The sequence below is a fragment of the Geotrypetes seraphini genome, chromosome 2 (assembly GCF_902459505.1).
Source record: "Geotrypetes seraphini chromosome 2, aGeoSer1.1, whole genome shotgun sequence".
Taxonomy (NCBI): Eukaryota; Metazoa; Chordata; class Amphibia; order Gymnophiona; family Dermophiidae; genus Geotrypetes; species Geotrypetes seraphini.
In genome coordinates this window covers 433,374,445-433,391,986 of record NC_047085.1, presented here as the reverse complement: position 1 = coordinate 433,391,986, position 17,542 = coordinate 433,374,445, and the positions used below count along the sequence as shown (strand labels likewise).

The 17,542-nt window shown below is 42.8% G+C and overlaps 1 protein-coding gene across 1 annotated transcript in view; it reads right to left on the bottom strand.

The window, feature by feature from the left end:
- Nucleotides 1-17,542, bottom strand: part of MALRD1 (MAM and LDL receptor class A domain containing 1) — a gene marked incomplete at its 3' end in the record, with an annotated part of 701,795 nt that overhangs the window by 365,131 nt on the left and 319,122 nt on the right. The window contains exon 30 of the mRNA XM_033932884.1: nt 11,935-12,180. Coding sequence (XP_033788775.1) covers nt 11,935-12,180 — 246 coding nt within the window. The remainder of the gene's footprint in view (nt 1-11,934; nt 12,181-17,542) is intronic.

The window sequence follows — 17,542 nt, the reverse complement described above, 5'->3', positions numbered from 1 at the left end:
CGTTAAGGTCTAGCGCGTGAAGCAATGTAGTGTGTGCTATTCCGTGCATTTAAAGCCCTAGCGCACCTTAGTAAAAGGAGCCCTAAGTCTCTACATTCTTCCATTCATCATCAAACCTCTCCATCCCTTTTCTTTACCTTCTCAGGAGTCAAATCCCGCTCTATTTTTCCTCCCCACAAAGCCCTCCAGAATACAACTTTCTTTCTCATGGACACTGTTTAACTTGCTTTCTTTGACACTATTGACCAAGTTCTTTAGAACGACACATAAAACCCCCTACTCTCTCAATTCCATTCCCTCTGCCTGGCTTTCCCTTCCACAGAATCACTCCTCCCTCTTGGAAGAGTATCTTAATCAGGCCTCTTTGGTAAAAAAAAACCCTCTCCCTTGACCCCATGGTCTTAGACCAGTTTCCAACCTCGTGTTTCTTTCTAAACTTATGGATAGGTCAATGCTCTTACAACTATCGAGTCCTGCTGTTCCTTTAACTTGTTCACTCGTATCAATCAAGTCTTCAATCAGGCCACTCCACAGATACTATACTGACCTCTCATAGTGACTCCCACTCTACCTTTGAACAAGATGACAACATGCTTATCTCACTAGATCCCATTGTTGCCTTCGATCATGTGGATCACTCTTTACTGTTGGCTAGGCTTTCCTCATTTGGTATCTCAGGTGTTTGTCAGTGATTCTCATTTTTTTCCAGTCTCTCTTTCCAGGTTCAGCGCACCTCCTCCACCTCCAAGCCCCATTCCTTCGCTTCAAGTGTTCCTCTAGGTTTTGTGCTTTCTTCGCTCCTCCCCAATCTTATTTTTTTTGTTAGTTCTTTCACAACTTTGATTCAGTCTTTCTAAGTTCAATTCTGCCTCTATGCAGATAATATTTTGTTGATTTCTGAGCAAGACTTTCTAGCCCCTTGATAGCTAGCCTTAATAATAAAGGCTCCCCTGGGCCTGGGCCCGGTAGACTCATGCAGGGATCCATTCCTGCTTGCATATCCCTGAGATCCCTTCTCCTTTCTAAAATCTCATTTCTGCCGTCATCCCACCTTAGCTTCCCTCTATTTCTGATGCCTTTTCGTTCCCTCCTATCACTACAGTCATCTGTGCCCCAGCCCAAAAAAAGAGGGAAAATATGCAAATAAATAAAACAAGTGCAGACTACTTGCACTAATCTAAATGTGTCACAATCTAAGAAAAGGTGCCAAGTCTTAGTCCGTTCTTACTTGAGAAATGAGGCAAAGAGGTTTTATTTATAACTAAACATTTTTTGTTAACTGAAATGGTATATATCTGGCAAATGAAATGATAGAAAGATGTGGTTTGTTGCATTTGAATCAGCATCTTTTTGATTACTTAGTCAGCTGAATAACTTACTGCAAAATCTCTCTCATAAGTTGTGAGCTGCCATAGGAAACTGGGGTATTATACAGGCTGGGTAATTGAGACACTGTTATGCCTCTTTAGTATCCAACATAAGAATATAAGAACATAAGCAGTGCCTCTGCTGGGTCAGATCAGAGGTCCATCATGCCCAGCAGTCCACTCACGCGGTGGCCCATCAGGTCCAGGACCTGTATAGTAATCCTCTATCTATACCCTTCTATCCCCTTTTCCTTCAGGAAATTGTCTAATCCCTTCTTGAACCCCAATACCGTACTTTGTCCTATCACACCCTCTGGAAGTGCATTCCACACAACGAATGGATCATTACACAATGCTAGTTATCTCAATGGTTTTAGATTATTATAATACATCAGTTTTGTTATTTATATTTGGCACATTGCTGAATTGGCCAGGCTGTTCTCAGGATTTATTATTTTCTCTTCACTGGTCTAGAAACTGCCACTGGAATCTTTGCTGTGGTAACAGTGGGATATACAGATCTAGACACTGCTGGCCCATCTTCACCTTTCTCTCATAAGACCTGTCATTGTGATGTGGAGAAAAATCTCTACCGATTTAATTGACATTTACAAATCTATAGCTCACTTCCTTTTTGTGTGTGTGTGTGGTTTCTCATCTACCTTACTATCTATCCTAGTAAATGTACATTCTTCTCTCCTGTAAAATGAATATGTAATCTAGCACAGTGGTCCCCAACCCTGGCCTGGAGGACCACCAGGCCAATTGGGTTTTCAGGCTAGCCCTAATGAATATGCATGAAGCAGATTTGCATGCCTGTCACTTCCATTATATGCAAATCTCTCTCATGCATATTCATTAGGGCTAGCTTGAAAATCCGATTGGCCTGGTGGTCCTCCAGAATCTAGCACATGCCTGCTTTTGTTTTATTGTATTTGCAATCTTGGCTTCTCTGTTAATCTTCATACAGATCACCAAGATCTTTCCCTGACTCTGTTAAATCACTGAAGTCTGCTCTGCACAAAACCTGCCACCTGCTTACTAACTCCCAGCCACTCCTCCAGGAGCTCTGATTCTCATTTTTAAAAAGGTGCTTATAGTTCAGTTCACTTCCCTTCTTGTTATTTGGGGGGGAATTTTTTTCTATCCTTTCTTAAACTCTGCCTTCTTACCCTTGTGCTCATATAACTATGCCTCTCACTGGTAAGCCTACTTTTTTAATATACTTCTCTCCCTCACCTCCCAGGCAATTTTGACCACACCATCATTGTCTCACAACCATACTTAAGAAAATCTTTCATATCCAGGATAAATCTTATTGTCCACTAAAGAGGTGCCTGGTGCCTTTCCTTCTCCCCCACCATGACTGCTGTACATCACTTCCTCCTCCTAATACTGACTTTATACAGTTTCTCTCTTCACCCAAAACCATGTAACCCCACCCCACCTCACCCAGTCTTTGAATTCCCCACCTCACCCTCCCTTCTGTCCTCTACTTTTTTCTCAGCCCTACAGCTTCAATACTTTCTGACTTTTATCCAGCAATCCCCACTCTTCCTATGTGCATCTAGACCAGTGGTCTCAAACTCAAACCCTTTGCAGGGCCACATTTTGAATTTGTAGGTACATGGAGGGCCGCAAAAAAAAAAAATACTTAATGTCTTATTAAAGAATTAACAATTTCGCATGAGGTAAAACTCTTTATAGTTTATAAATCTTTCCTTTTGACTAAGTATTAATAATAATATTGTCATTTATAGCTAAAGAGACATATGAGCAAGAAACTTTTATTTTACTTTTGTGATTACGATAAACATACCAAGGGCCTCAAAATAGTACCTGGGGGGCCGCATGTGGGCCCCGGGCTGCGAGTTTGAGACCACTGATCTAGACTGTGACCCCCCCTCCCCCCCCCCACACACACACACATATAGCTCTTCCACACTCTTCCATATTCTCCTACCCCTTCTCTTGCTCTCTGCCAGGCACATTAAGCCCAATTCTGGTCCTCCCAATGAACCTCCACCTACTCATGGGGGGGGTCACATCGCAATGTAACCAATTTTATTTCTGTTCCCCTCTTTCCCCCTTCCTCTCTTCCTTTCTCATGTGCCTTGTGGAATATCTGCTCAGTTTTCAACAAGCTTACCTTAATCCATGACTTCCTTATCTCTCGAACTCTCCAACTACTGGCACTGAGACCTGGGTCCGCCCTGAAGACTCTGTTTCAACTACCTCCCTGTATAATGGAGGCTACCTTTTCTCACATACACCTCGCCTAGTTGGTAATGGAGGTGGTGTTGGGCTGTTACTCTTGCCATCTTGTAGATTTCAATCCCTTCTCCCACCACAATCTCACTGTTTTCCCTCCTTTGAAGTTCACTCCATCCATCCATAGGCATCAGAACAGGGAAGGCCATAGAGACCGTGGACTCCCCCAAAATTGCCAATTTTATCTGCCACTTTTATCCCTGGTGGGCCAGAGGTACAGCGGACAGGAGTGAGCTTTCTCCACTCCTGCCCGCTGCTAACCCGGTCAGTCGCAGCTGATTTCTTATGCTGTTGAGTGGCAATGAGCAGGAGCACACTTTGCTCCTGCTAGGCATTCAGTGGCTTCTTTGATTGGCTCACACAAATTTTTGTGAATCGTGAGAATTCACGGGAGCCAATCAAAAAAAGGTGCTGAACATCAAGCATGAACACCTCTCCTCAAAAGAGCCTCTCCTCAAAAAAACCTCATTAGATCCCATGCAACCCTCCAATCATCAAACTATCTCCCTCCTCCCCTTCTTATCCAAGCTACTTGAACGTGCTGTTCACTGCCGCTGCCTGGTCTTCCTTTCATCTCAAGCTATTCTTGACCCACTTCAATCAGGCTTTCACCTACTCCATCCCATAGAAACTGCCCATGCTAAAGTCTCCAATGACCTGTACCTGGCCAGATCAAAAGGCCTCTACTCTATCCTCATCCTTCTTGATCTATCTGCTGCTTTTGACACTGTTGATCAAGATTTACTCCTTGATACGTTGTTATCACTGGGATTCCAGGGTTTTGTTCTCACCTGTTTTTCTTCCTATCTCTCCCACCGCATTTTCAGTGTATGCTATGGTGAATCCTCCTCAGCTGCTATCCTACTATCAATCAGTGTACCCCAAGGCTCTGTCCTTGGACCTCTTCTTTTCTCCCTTTATATCTGCTCCCTTGGTATACTGATCTCTTCCCATGATTATCAGTATCACCTCTATACTTATGACTCTCAGATCTACCTCACAACACCAGATATCTCTACAGGTATGCAGGCCCATGTCTCAGCCCGCCTATCTGACATTGCTGCCTGCATGTCTCGCCGCCACCTAAAACTGAATAAGGCTGACCGAGCTTCTTATTTTTCCACTTAAACCCACTTCCCCCGTTTTCTATTTCTGTGGACAACACTCTCATCCTCCCTATTTTGTCTGCTCGCAACCTCAGAGTCATATTTGTCTCCTCTCTCTCTTTTTCCGCTCAGATCCAACAAACAGCTAAAGCCTATCACTTCTTCCTCTATAATATTACCAAAATCTGACCTCTCCTTTCCAAGCACACTACCAACACCCTTAACCACACTCTCACCACCTCTCGCTTAGATTAGTGCAATTTGCTTCTCTCAGGACTTCCGCTCAACTATCTCCCTCCTCTTCAATTGATCCAAAATTCTGCGAGAGCCGTCATACTCATATTACCCCCTCCTCAAATCACTTCATTGGCTCCCCATCCATTTCTGAATACAGTTCAAACTCCTCTTACTGACCTACAAGTGCATTAACTCGTCAGCCCCTCAATATCTCTCCTCACTTATCTCCCCCTATGCTCCCTTCCACAAACTCCATTCATCAGGTAAGTTCCTCCTATCCTTACCCTTCTCCCCCACTGGCAACTTCAGATTCTGTCCCTTCTATCTTGCTGTGCTATATGCCTGGAGCCGACTGATGAGTCTATCTGGAGACAGCCCGAAAGTGATCATATTCCTACAGCACACCCAAATTATGGAATCAACTCCTGCCTGCCATCAGGGCAACTGACAACCTACTGCCCTTCCAGAAGGCAGTAAATACGCTACTGTTCATTAACCAGAACACTCCTGGTTTCAAACTTTAACAGACCAAGACTTGTATCATAACAAGGATCAAATGAGCCTGCCAACCAGCTCTTCCCTTATCCAATGCAGCCATGTAGCTATTCATTATGAGACTCTATGGGCTCCTTTTACAAAGGTGCGCTAGTGTTTTTAGCGCACGCACTGGATTATCACGTGCTATAGTTGTGCTAGCCATAAAATTACCGCCTGCTTAAAAGGAGGCGGTAGCGGCTAGCGAGCGTGCTATTCCGCGCATTAAGGCCCTGTAAAAGGAGCCCTGTTACTTGTATTCTCTTAGATTCTGTAAAGCATGTGTTTCTTAGGGCCTGTTTTACAAAGCTGCACCAACGGATGCCGCGTAGCAACAGCCCCGAAGCCCTTTAAATCTCTATGGGCTTCGGGGCCGTTACCGGCAGTTTCCCATAGTATACATTTAGCTCCCCATAGCAAACATGTTTTTGAAACAGTCTTAGTTCTCTTTAAGTTGTATGCTATTGATTAACACTGATCCTGAAGACAGTTTTATTCTATTCGCCTAGGCGATTATTAAGATCATTGAATGATAACAGAGTAACGGTACCCCATATGCTAAAGGCTCATCTTGCCTCAACCAGGAATTGTGCATTTTTTTTTTTTTTTATTTAGTTCCAATTTTATGGAATAGTTTGCCTGTAGGATTGAGAAAGGAAGAATCTTTCCCAAATTTTAAAAAGACATTTAAAGGCACATTTTTTTTCAACTAGCCTTTTTGAACTGAAGCGTTGCGAATTCGGGACTTCAATCTGCATTTATATATTTACATATTTTTCATTATTTAATTTAATTATTATGCATTAGGAATGTTACATTTATCTTCTCTTTTTTTTTTTTTTTTTCTTTTCTATTTAAGTGTAGTTCTATTCATAGTTTTGAATGAATTATATGGTACACCGCTTTGATCCTTTTTTGGCTGTAGATGCGGTACTGTATATAAAGATTTTAATACACTTGAGCATGAATCCTTGTAACCCATTCTGGGCTCCTGGGGAAGAAGGGTTATAAAACTAAATCAATAAATTATGTTGAGCTTCATCTGTAGCAGTATTCAAATCCTAGGGCTCCTTTTACAAAAGTGTGCTAGCGTTTTTAGTGCGCGCACCATAGCACGCGCTACCCAAAAAACTACCACCTGCTCAAGAGGAGGCAATAGCGGCTAGCGCGTGTGGCACTTTTGTGTGCGCTAAGCGTGCGCTAAAACCACTTGTGCGCCTTTGTAAAAGGAGCCCCAAGCCTAAAGCTCAGGTTTTCGAGGCTGCTTTCAACTCCTAACTCCCACTCGCCATAAGATACCTGTGCCCATTCACTCTCTCCCTCTTTTACTAAGGTGAGCTAACCGATTAGCAGGCTCTAAACGCTAACGCGCCCATACAGACTAACATGCGGTTAGCGCATCGTAGTAAAAGACGGCCTCTGTGAGAAACTCCCAAACTCTTATATGTCCTGTTAGATTGTAAGTTCTTCTGAGCAGGGGCCATCTATTACATGTTAAATGAACATGCACTGCACTGTGTACACCTTTCAGCACTTTAGAAATGATAAATAGCAGTAGCAATTTATCTCCAAATATATGTCCTGCTGGGGATTACCGGTAAGTCACATTGTTTTGACCTGAGGAATGCATTGTTGGAGATGCCTAGTCTGGTTCATCCCACAGAGAGATTTGCCAACCCAGTGAGTGACACTGAGTGAGATTTTTGCAGGCGGCATGACTGGAGAGAAAGCTGTAATGATCTGTCTCGTATTTCTTTGCAAATGAAAGGTGCAACATCGGTTATAAGTTTCTATGTTTAGAAAAATAGTTTTTAACTTCCCCTCTGGGAAGCAATAGAGCAAATCCTGTTTCTGGAAATTCCAGAGAGGTTTTGCAGTTATGAAATTAACAGACGAATTGTACTGAGATCTGGAAGATTGAAGCAAAGCTAAAATGAAGCTCGGTTAGACATAAAGAAATGCAAATAAGATTTATTTTTTTTTTTCAAATCCATTAAATTGAATTGACGAGCAATCTCAGTGAGGGCACCTGGTTTGTGAACCATAAATAAATGAACGTACTTCTTTGCAGTACCAATTGACAGGAGTACAAATGTGTAAAATGGAACAGAAGTCTAATACAATACAATACAATTTTATTTGTATACCACCAATACCTCCATGAAGTTCACAGCAGTTTACATAAGTAATTATGGTGATACATAGGAGGGGCCTTAGGCACCTAGGCCAATCAGGCCTTAGACTTATATGGGATGGGCCGGAGAGGGCAGGCCCGCCTCATTTGGATGGAGGCAGGCTGGACAACCAGATGGTGGGAAGACCCAGCCGGCCACCTTTCAAGGTGAGCTCGGGTGGGGGGGGGGTCCGGGGAGGGGGTTTTCATTGGGGTACTCCGGGGGGGTTTGTTGGGGGATCTGGCAAGAGGGGTGGGGGATTCATTGGGGGGAGGGTGGCAATCTTCCAGGAGGGGTGGGGGGCTTTGTTGGGGTGGTCTTGCAGGAGGGGTTCTTCCCTCCTGCTGCGATCGTTCGGGGGGGAGGGCGGGCTTCAGGGAGGAGAGGTTGGGCTCCCTCCTACCGCAATCATTCCGGGGAGGTGGGGGAACTGGTAGCCATAGCCACTATACTTATCGTGGCAGGGAAATCCTTTACCGCAATAACTATAGCAGCAGCATCTACAGTAACCCGGTTCTGTAACCGACGTCTGTAACATGGACGTCGGTTACAGAATTGGGTTTATTTTGAGTGAGCGTAGGCCCGATGCTGTATAGGACACCCTTCCCGAGCGTCCTATACAGAATCTGGACCAAAGAGTTTTGGGGTTTAAAAATTCAGATTTTCCCAGATGTTTCGCATGAGACTCAAAAGCGAAGAAGACAATTCTTGATGTTAAAACCTGGAGTTTTGCTTATAGGGGGTACCTTTTATTTAAGATACCTTTGTAAATGTGTAGCTAAATATAAATCCCTGAAATATGTATTTTTCGAACCTTCACACTTAACTGCATTTCTGCACGGTAACAGCCCTGAAGCCCATAGAGATTTAAAGGGCTTCAGGGCTGTTGTCACGCGGCAGCCTCTAGCGTGGCTTTGTAAAACAGGCTATTAGTTTTCCTTAGATATTTGATAATTTGTTTTTCTTTGTTCTAGCAATCAAGGATCTCAACCATTAAGTGGACTTGAGATGGATTAGCTTATGTATTTTCTTTCTAGATATAGATTATGTATTATTTGTTTTTAGCTAATGCTTTCTTTTCTGTACAAGAATAATTCTTGATACCACATGTTTAAAATTGATAAATAATAATAATTTTTTAAAGTATTATTTATAGAGGCTTTTTACAAAAGATAATTTGTGCTAATTACGAAGAGTAAATTTTTAGTATGATTTATTTATTGCTTTATTGTCCTATAATTATGAATGTATTATGGGGACCACTTAGTTGTAAGTGGGATACAAGTTTTTAAATAAATAAAAATAAACAAATATGATAGTAAAATGGAGGCACCCTCAGGAGCATGTGCTGCACTTGTATGTGATTTACACAAAGTGGTTTACTTTTTTTCGATAGGTACTTGTTTTCTACCTGGGGCATTGAAGTGTTAAGTGACTTGCCCAATGTCACAATTCGCTCTTGTGGGAACTGAACTCACAACCTCAGGGTTCTGAGGCAGCTGTTCTAACCACTAGGCCACACTTCCACTATTGACATCAAGCAGCAGTTAGCTAGAGAGTGCCATTGTAACACCGAACCTTGTAGCGCTATTGGGGGCCGGGGTGGGGGGTAGAATTCAGTAAATGGCACCTAAAGTTATAGTCATCTTGACCCTAACTTTGGATATAAGCATTTACACTTGTCAAAAACTGCAGGTGTCCAACTAAATGCTGTTACAGAGATAAATGCCATTTTAAATTAATTTTTAATATTGTACTTGAATGTTTTTAACAATTGTATTACTTTTATTATATAATTTTAGATTGTACATAGATAGTGTGTTCTATGAAACTGTACCATGTGCTGAAATGTCTCAGTATTCTCCTGTTGTGAGCCCAGAACTACTGGTTGGGCGGTATACAAGAAAATAAATTATTATTATTATTAATCTATAAGAGTGTCTCACAAACTTTGAGAAGTCACGGCACACTAAACGTGGTGGCTGTGGCTCGAGGCATCCGGAAACGCATGGACATCAACCTAGTAACATCATTTTGATGTCTGCGCATCAAAATGACGGGGCCCTGAGCTGCCAGTGGTGGGTGCTGGAAGGGAAGAGGGGTTTGTTGGGGGGAGGTGCTGGAAGGGAAGAGGCGCAGAAAGCTGAAGCTGTGCTGGCGCCGGCCGATTGCCTACAGGATGTGCCTCTCATCACGAGAAGCACATCCTGTAGATCAGTGCTTCCCAACCCTGTCTTGGAGGACCACCAACCAGTCGGGTTTTTGCGATAGCCCTAATGAATATGCATGAGAGATATTTGCATATAATGGAGGAGGCGGGCCTGCAAATCTGCTCCATGCGTATTCATTAGGGATGTCCTGAAAACATGTCTGGCTGGTGGTCCTCCAGGACAGGGCTGGGACCACTGCTGTAGATAATCACCTCTCGTCACACACCTGGAATCTCGAGTGTCACACAGTTTGAGATACACTGAACTATAACATGTCATCTAAATCCTGGGAATGCCCCTGACCCACCCATTCCCCTCCCAAGGCCATGCTTCCTTTGGAGTTATGTGCCTTAAAATTTAGGTGTGCCTATTATAGAATAGGGAGTAGGCAGATCTACACGTAACTTCTAATGATTGCCAATTATTAACACCTGATTAACTAATTAATGTATATATGTATCTGTGATTCATGCCCAACTTACTCCCTGTTTTACTAAGGTGCGCTATGCGTTTTAGGGCACGCTAAATATATGTGCGCACTAACCGCTAACGTGTCCATAAACTAACATGCATGCTTTAGCATTTAGCGCATGCTTAGCGTGCACTACAACGCTTAGCGCATCTTTGTATAAAGAGCCCTAAGTGCACTCATAGTAACATAGTAACATAGTAGATGACGGCAGATAAAGACCCGAATGGTCCATCCAGTCTGCCCAACCTGATTCAATTTAAATTTTTTTTTTTTTTTTTTCTTCTTAGCTATTTCTGGGCGAGAATCCAAAGCTTTACCCGGTACTGTGCTTGGGTTCCAACTGCCGAAATCTCTGTTAAGACTTACTCCAGCACAATCTACACCCTCCCAGCCATTGAAGCCCTCCCCTGCCCATCCTCCTCCAAACGGCCATACATAGACGCAGACCGTACACTCATGGTTGTGTGCACAATCTGGCAGTATTTGTTCAGTGCTGCAGAGGTCTAGGGGTTGACTCGGAAGGGATTTAGGCACCACCAGTATTCAGTGCTGGTGCCCAGATAACCTATCCAGGCAAAGAGGCATTGACATTGAATATCTAGACCCAGTTCAGGATTCCGAGAGGTCAGTGCTGTGAAAAGTAAAGACCATTGTTCACGTAAGAACATAAGTATTGCCGCTGCTGGGTCCATCGTGCCCAGCAGTCCGCTCACGCGGCGGCCCTCCGGTCAAAGACCAGCGCCTTAACTGAGACTAGCCCTACCAGCGTCCGTCCGTGTTCAGCAGGAACTTATCTAGCTTTGCCTTGAATCCCTGGAGGGTGTTTTCCCCCTATGACAGACTCCGGAAGAGCGTTCCAGCTCTCCGCCACTGTGCCAGTATCGGAAAGACAAGCAAATTAGTACTCATTTTTGTGGCACTGCAAAGGAAGGCAGCTACTGCAAGACAAGGCCATTAACGTACAGTCCCTACATAGATGAGTAAGCTTATGAAAACCATGCTAATATTACACTGTTGCCAGTTATTAAATAGCGATAAATATTTCCCAGAACTGTTCCACAGAGTCTCACCCTGAAATAAGGGTGTCAGGACTGTGTGCATCTAGCAGTTGGAGGCTATTCAGAGCTTCTGTAGGCTCTTCAATGAGGGGTGGAAACTTGTAATAGACCCTACCATAGCTTTATTGATATGTATTTAAGCAGTGTGCAATTTATTTGTTTGGCGGCATATAGTCTATATTTAAGATAAGAAATAATAAATAAGGACACTTTTTTTTTTTGTCCCCTCCTTGTCTCCTTTCCATGATTCTAGATATGCCTAATCCCAATCTCATAGCCAAATAGCTACACAAATTGTACAATCGGGCCTGCCAAATTTCCACATGAATTAGGCTAATTAAGCTAATCAGACAGCTGCCTATTTCTCTGAAATATGCCTCCAGTGCTTGTAAAATTCTGAATAGCAATTTTAGGCTATACAAATACCATCTAAATAATATTAATTGGAATCCAGTTTCCTCTTATTCAGCCTCAAGAGAAGCAGTTTGATGCACTGACAGCATACCATTTTCATCTCCAAGCGTGTGGTCCCTGGGAGGTCTGAGACTGAGAGACGAGCCAGCTCCCACAATCCAGTCAAAATTGTCAGCCAGTGAATTTTGCCAGCCACATCTGCCTCTCTCAAAGGTGCAGGAGGCACCACATTCATTCTCGTCAGTATTATCCCCACAATCATTTACAAAATCACAGCTTTGTTCTGGTCTGTAACACTTGCCATTCTGACATTCCCAATAGCCATGAGAGCAGGGACCTGAAAAGGAAAGAGATGCCTAATAAATCACACTGTATAAGAATTATCATTAATATTTTTAAAAAATGTATATACCACCTGCAAATTAACAAACATTGAAGTGGTGTACAAAAAAAATAAAAAAGCCAACTCACTTCTCCCTCAATCCCTTCTTCCAAATAAAACATTAAAAATTCCCTCCCCCTGCCATATCCATCCAACCATATCCCATGGTTTCTACCTAACATACCCAAATATTACCATACAGCTAACCTACTTCATATCCCACCATTCTCTCAATAGAAACAACAATTTGGTATATACAGTAAAAAGAAAAACATCCAAAAAGTCTACTCCCCCATTTTTCCTTCTTCTCACCTTCCCCTCTCCTCCCCCTGTGCCACCAGATTTTCTTTCTCTTACCTCTTACCTCTTCCCTCCCCTTGTGCAATCAGATATCCTTCCTCTCCTTCCATTTACTCCAAGTCTTCCTTCTTCAGGTCGCGGTATCGACAGTGACTCTAACATGCTGCTTGCCGATAACCCGGAAGTCTTCCCTCTGCCGCAGAGATACTTCCGAGTCAGCGGCAGGAAGTGTGTACGAATTGCGATACCGCAAAAAGATTCAATGCTAATTCTCCCCTTCCCCCGTCTCTGACCTAAGCAGCAGTGGTAAACAGGCTGCTTGGCGGCCTGCCTGCCAGGCTTCCCTCTGCCTCATCATCAGTAGCAGCAGTGGCTGCAGCAATGGTAGTCATAGAAGATATGCCTGTGCTCCATACCCCCTGCCACCAGTACACATATCCTTTGGGTGTAGTGGGTGTTAGGAACCTCTGCTCTAGTGGAGAGTGACAGGGAAGATATGCCAAGAGGTCTTTGCTCCTGACCCTACCAGCCCCTCTGGACCACCAGAGACTGCAGGAATGTCTGGGGGATAATGTCCTTTATGATGGAAGAGGAATGGGAGAGGACTTTGATCACCCCTGGTGGTCCTGATCCCCCTCTTCCTCTGAAGATCCGCTCAGCGGCCCCGGTAACCTGCCTATCCCCCTCCCCCAAGCAACGATTGTGGCAGGAGAGATAGCTCATCTCTCCTGCCGCAATAGCGATCGCCCCCTCCCCTGAACCGCAGTACTTTTTATTGTTGTATTTGAGAATGAGTTCGCAACAGCATTGGCCATGAAACCAGTGGCAGTTTGATGAGTAAGAAATAATTGGGATTTGCGAAAATATAAGTGGTCACCAGCAATAATACTATTTCTTTTTTTTTTTTTTTAATGTATTTATTGAGGAACATTGCACAGAAGAAATATACAAAAGCCATATAAGAAAGATTAGTAAGCAATACAATTAACCCACAGGAAACAGCATAGACAAACTGAGATGCAAATATGAACAACTTCAGGCAAGTTCCAATATTTAGTAATACGAAATCCCACCTCCCCCCATCTCTAATGAAGTATAATCATTTCTAGTGAAAGGAATAATCCTTCAAAGTCAAGTGTTGATTTGCTAGCATTTAATGCATCTTGGTCCTTGTTTTTATTCACAAACCTGCTCTGCATAGCTGCTGAACCACCAACTTACAAGGGTAATATAACACTGATTAGGTGGTACACTTTTTTTTTCTTCTTCTACCTACTTCTGTGTTCTTTCTAAATGCAGAACCAATTCCAAGAAGAATATTATTTTCTACAATTTTACTAAAACTCGAGGTAGCCAGGGTGCCTGAAGGAATAAGCCTGATAAACCATTTCAGCTGGAAAAAAGTTCTGAGTAATTTTTGTTAAAGGTTGATTTTGGTTCTGCATGCCAGGTATTTAGGAAAAAAAGGAGACTGGGACTTGATATACTGCCTTTCTCTTCTTATGTGTTATATATAGGTACTGTATATACTCGAATATAAACCGGGATTTTGGGACCAAAAAATTGGCCCAAAAATGGAGGTCCCGATTTATATTCAGGCCAGCGCCCCCTCCCAGAATTATTGCAAGCCACTGCCAGGCTCTGCACCCTGTCCCCCCTCTCTGCCTGTCTTCCAACCTCCTCTGCCGATCCCTGGTGGTCCAGAGGTGTGAGAATTTGCGGGAGTCAGTCAAGAAGCTGCTCAGTGCCGAGCTGGAGCGCCAAAGCACACTCCTGCTCATTGCCATTCAGCGGCAGAAGAAACCAGATCTCGCAGTAGCCATCATTGACCGGGTTAGCAGTGGGGTATGAGTGTGGAAAGCTCGCTCCTGCCTGCTGCACCTCTGGATCGGCAGAGCAGATACGAGGACAGGACAGAGAGGGGGGACAGGGTGCAGAGCCTGGGAGGGAGGGGGGCTGGGTGCATAGTCTGACAGTGGAGGGAGGGAAGGGGACTGGGTGCAGTGCCTGGCAGGGAGGCGGCTGGGTGCAGAGCCTGGCAGGGCAGGGCACTTGAATCTTGAGCCACTTGACATATTCGAGTCAACCATTTTTCCTCCTTTTTGGGGGGAAAATGGGGGTCTTGACATATATTCGGATCGATTTATATTCGAGTATATACGGTACTTATTTTGTACTTGGAGTAATGGAGGGTTAAGGAACTGCAGTGGGAATTGAACCCAGTTTCTCAAGTTTTCAGCCTACACTTCTCCCTCCGTATTTGCGGTTTCAGCAATCGCGGTTTCGATTATTCACGGTTTTTAGCTTGCTGGCTCCTCCCTCCAAATTACATCAGCTTGCATAGAGAAATCGCTGATTCTAAGCATTTACAGAGAAAATCGCTGATTCCCAGCACTTTCTTCACCGTGTTTTGCCTCTCCTTCAGGAACAGGCCAGGTCTCCCACCATGTTATTCGCAATTTCACCATATTCACGATGGTTTTTAATAGAAAACAGCAACTAACATATGAAAAAGTTATTTGCGTTTTTTCAGTATTTGCGGTTCTGTTAATCCCGTATCACAGCGAATACGGATAGAGAAGTGTACTGGATTATCCACTAGGCTACTCCTTCATGCTGTGTAAGAATGAAAAGAAACTTCCTCTGTGTAATTAATTATGGCTTTAATTCTGCTGTTTACAAGTGAAATGGTCAGAGAATAATATAAGTAAGTTCCTATAAGATCAGATCTATGAAATATCTTCCAAAAGAGAAAATACAATGCCAAGAAAGAATGTATCAAATCCAGTGGAAATGCAATCATCTGGCAGATGGTATTTCAGTTTGGAAGCTCATCTACATATCAAAATTACTTTTGGACTTTTGTTTTCTCCATATGCCAATCCAATATAATTTTATTATTCTCTAAAGAAACCCATAACATTTATTGAGTGCTACTCGGAAATTAAACACATCAAGACGACTATGAAATTGATTCATTTACCTTTTATCAGAATCTCAGCTGGAATCAAATCTTTTTACTACCGAAAAAACCTCTCACAGGATGATGTTCTCTCAGGGTTTCCGCAGGATGATATTTGCATGAGTAATGTGTACCGTGGATTTTGGTAAAGATGTGATGAAAAGTGTGAATTAAACAGATGCAGTGGATGTTATCCATTTTAAAATTTGAATGTATGTTATAGCTATAGACCAAGAGTCATCTCCCTAGGTGCTACATTTGTTGTATTACTTACGTTGGTAAAAATTTTCTTTTCTTTGAGCCCAAACAATTGTTAGAATTTATTGTGGCTACAGAAGGTGGGGAGCTCATAATTGGTTCTGTTCCCATTCCAAAAGAATAAAACAAACTGGCTGCTGACTGTGTCCTCTTAGAATGTTCCTATGCTAAATGAAATTATTTCTTTTCTTTTCTATTTCTTGACTTTATATAATTTGTGGACTAAATAATAATAATTTTCTTTCTATTTCATTTTTTTCTTATGGGAGGGGTTATTTCCTTGTGTTAAATCGCCCATTTAATTTTGTGAATCTGTATTCAAATGTGTCGATTATGCTTGTTTGATTAATTAAAAAATGATTTAAAAAATGTTTTAATGTATGTTATTAGATTTATAAACGAGAAAAACAGAATGAATACTTGTGTCAGTTAGAGAAATGGGCAGAGAAATGGCAGATGAAGTTTAATGTGGAAAAGTGCAAAGTAATGCATTTAGGCAAAAAGAACAAGGAACACGAGTATAGAATGTCAGGTGCAATTCTGGGTAAGAGCGAACAAGAAAAGGACCTGGGTGTACTGATAGATAGGACCCTGAAACCGTCGGCATAATGTGCAGCAGCGGCAAAGAAAGCAAATAGAATGTTAAGCATGATACAGAAAGGAATCACAAGTAGATCGGAGAAAGTTATAATGCCGCTTTATAGGGCAATGGTCAGACCACACTTGGAATACTGTGTCCAACAATGGTCTCCCAACTTAAAGAAGGATATAAAATTGCTGGAGAGGGTGCAGAGATGAGCAACGAAGCTAATAAAAGGTATGGAGAACTTGGAATACGAGGAACGACTTAAGAGACTGGGATTGTTCTCTCTTGAGAAAAGGAGACTGCGAGGGGATATGATCGAGACTTTCAAAATACTGAAAGGAATCGAGAAAATAGAGCAGGAAAAAAATTATTTACAATGTCCAATGTGACACGGACAAGAGGACATGGACTGAAGCTAAGGGGGGACCAATCCAGGACAAATATCAAGAAGTTCAGCTTCACGCAACGAGTGGTGGACACCTGGAATGCTCTCCCAGAGGAGGTTATTGCGGAATCCACCGTTCTAGGATTTAAAAGCAAACTAGATGCACATCTCCTTAGGAAAGGCATAGAGGGATATGGGTGACTAAAATTACGCCAGGTGTACACCTGGGTGGGCCTCCATGTGTGTGGATCGCCGGACTTGATGGACTGAAGGTCTGATTCAGAGATGGCAGTTCTTATGTTCTTATGTTATTACACAGTTTATATTTAGCACTTAAGAGCCTACAGGCAGGTAACCCATCCTTTTCATCTTCTCTAATTGTACATCACACCCCCAGTCAATGCTGTAGACCAGTGGTTCTCAAACGAGTACTCGGGGCACAGCCAGCAAATCTGGATTTCAGAAAATTGAAAATGAATATGCATGAGAGAGATTTGCAAGCACCGCCTCATTGGTATACTAACTTTTTTGATCTTGGCTCCATGATAATTGAATGATCTACTTTTCCTTCCTTCTGAACAATTTTTAATAGAGTTAAGGTTGTCCTTAAAGCACTTAACTGGCCTTTGGGTGCTATTTGCCTGGATCTGAGGCCCAATTGTGATGCCTGCACAGGAAACACAGAGCCGGATTCTATAAATAGCGCTGGTATCGGTGGTCGCCTAAGAAATGGCCGTCGATCGCGTATCAATCATGCATAGGTGCCTGACTACTTTCACAGCACTGCACTGAGAGTCACCTTGTTTTTATAATTGATTTTATTTCT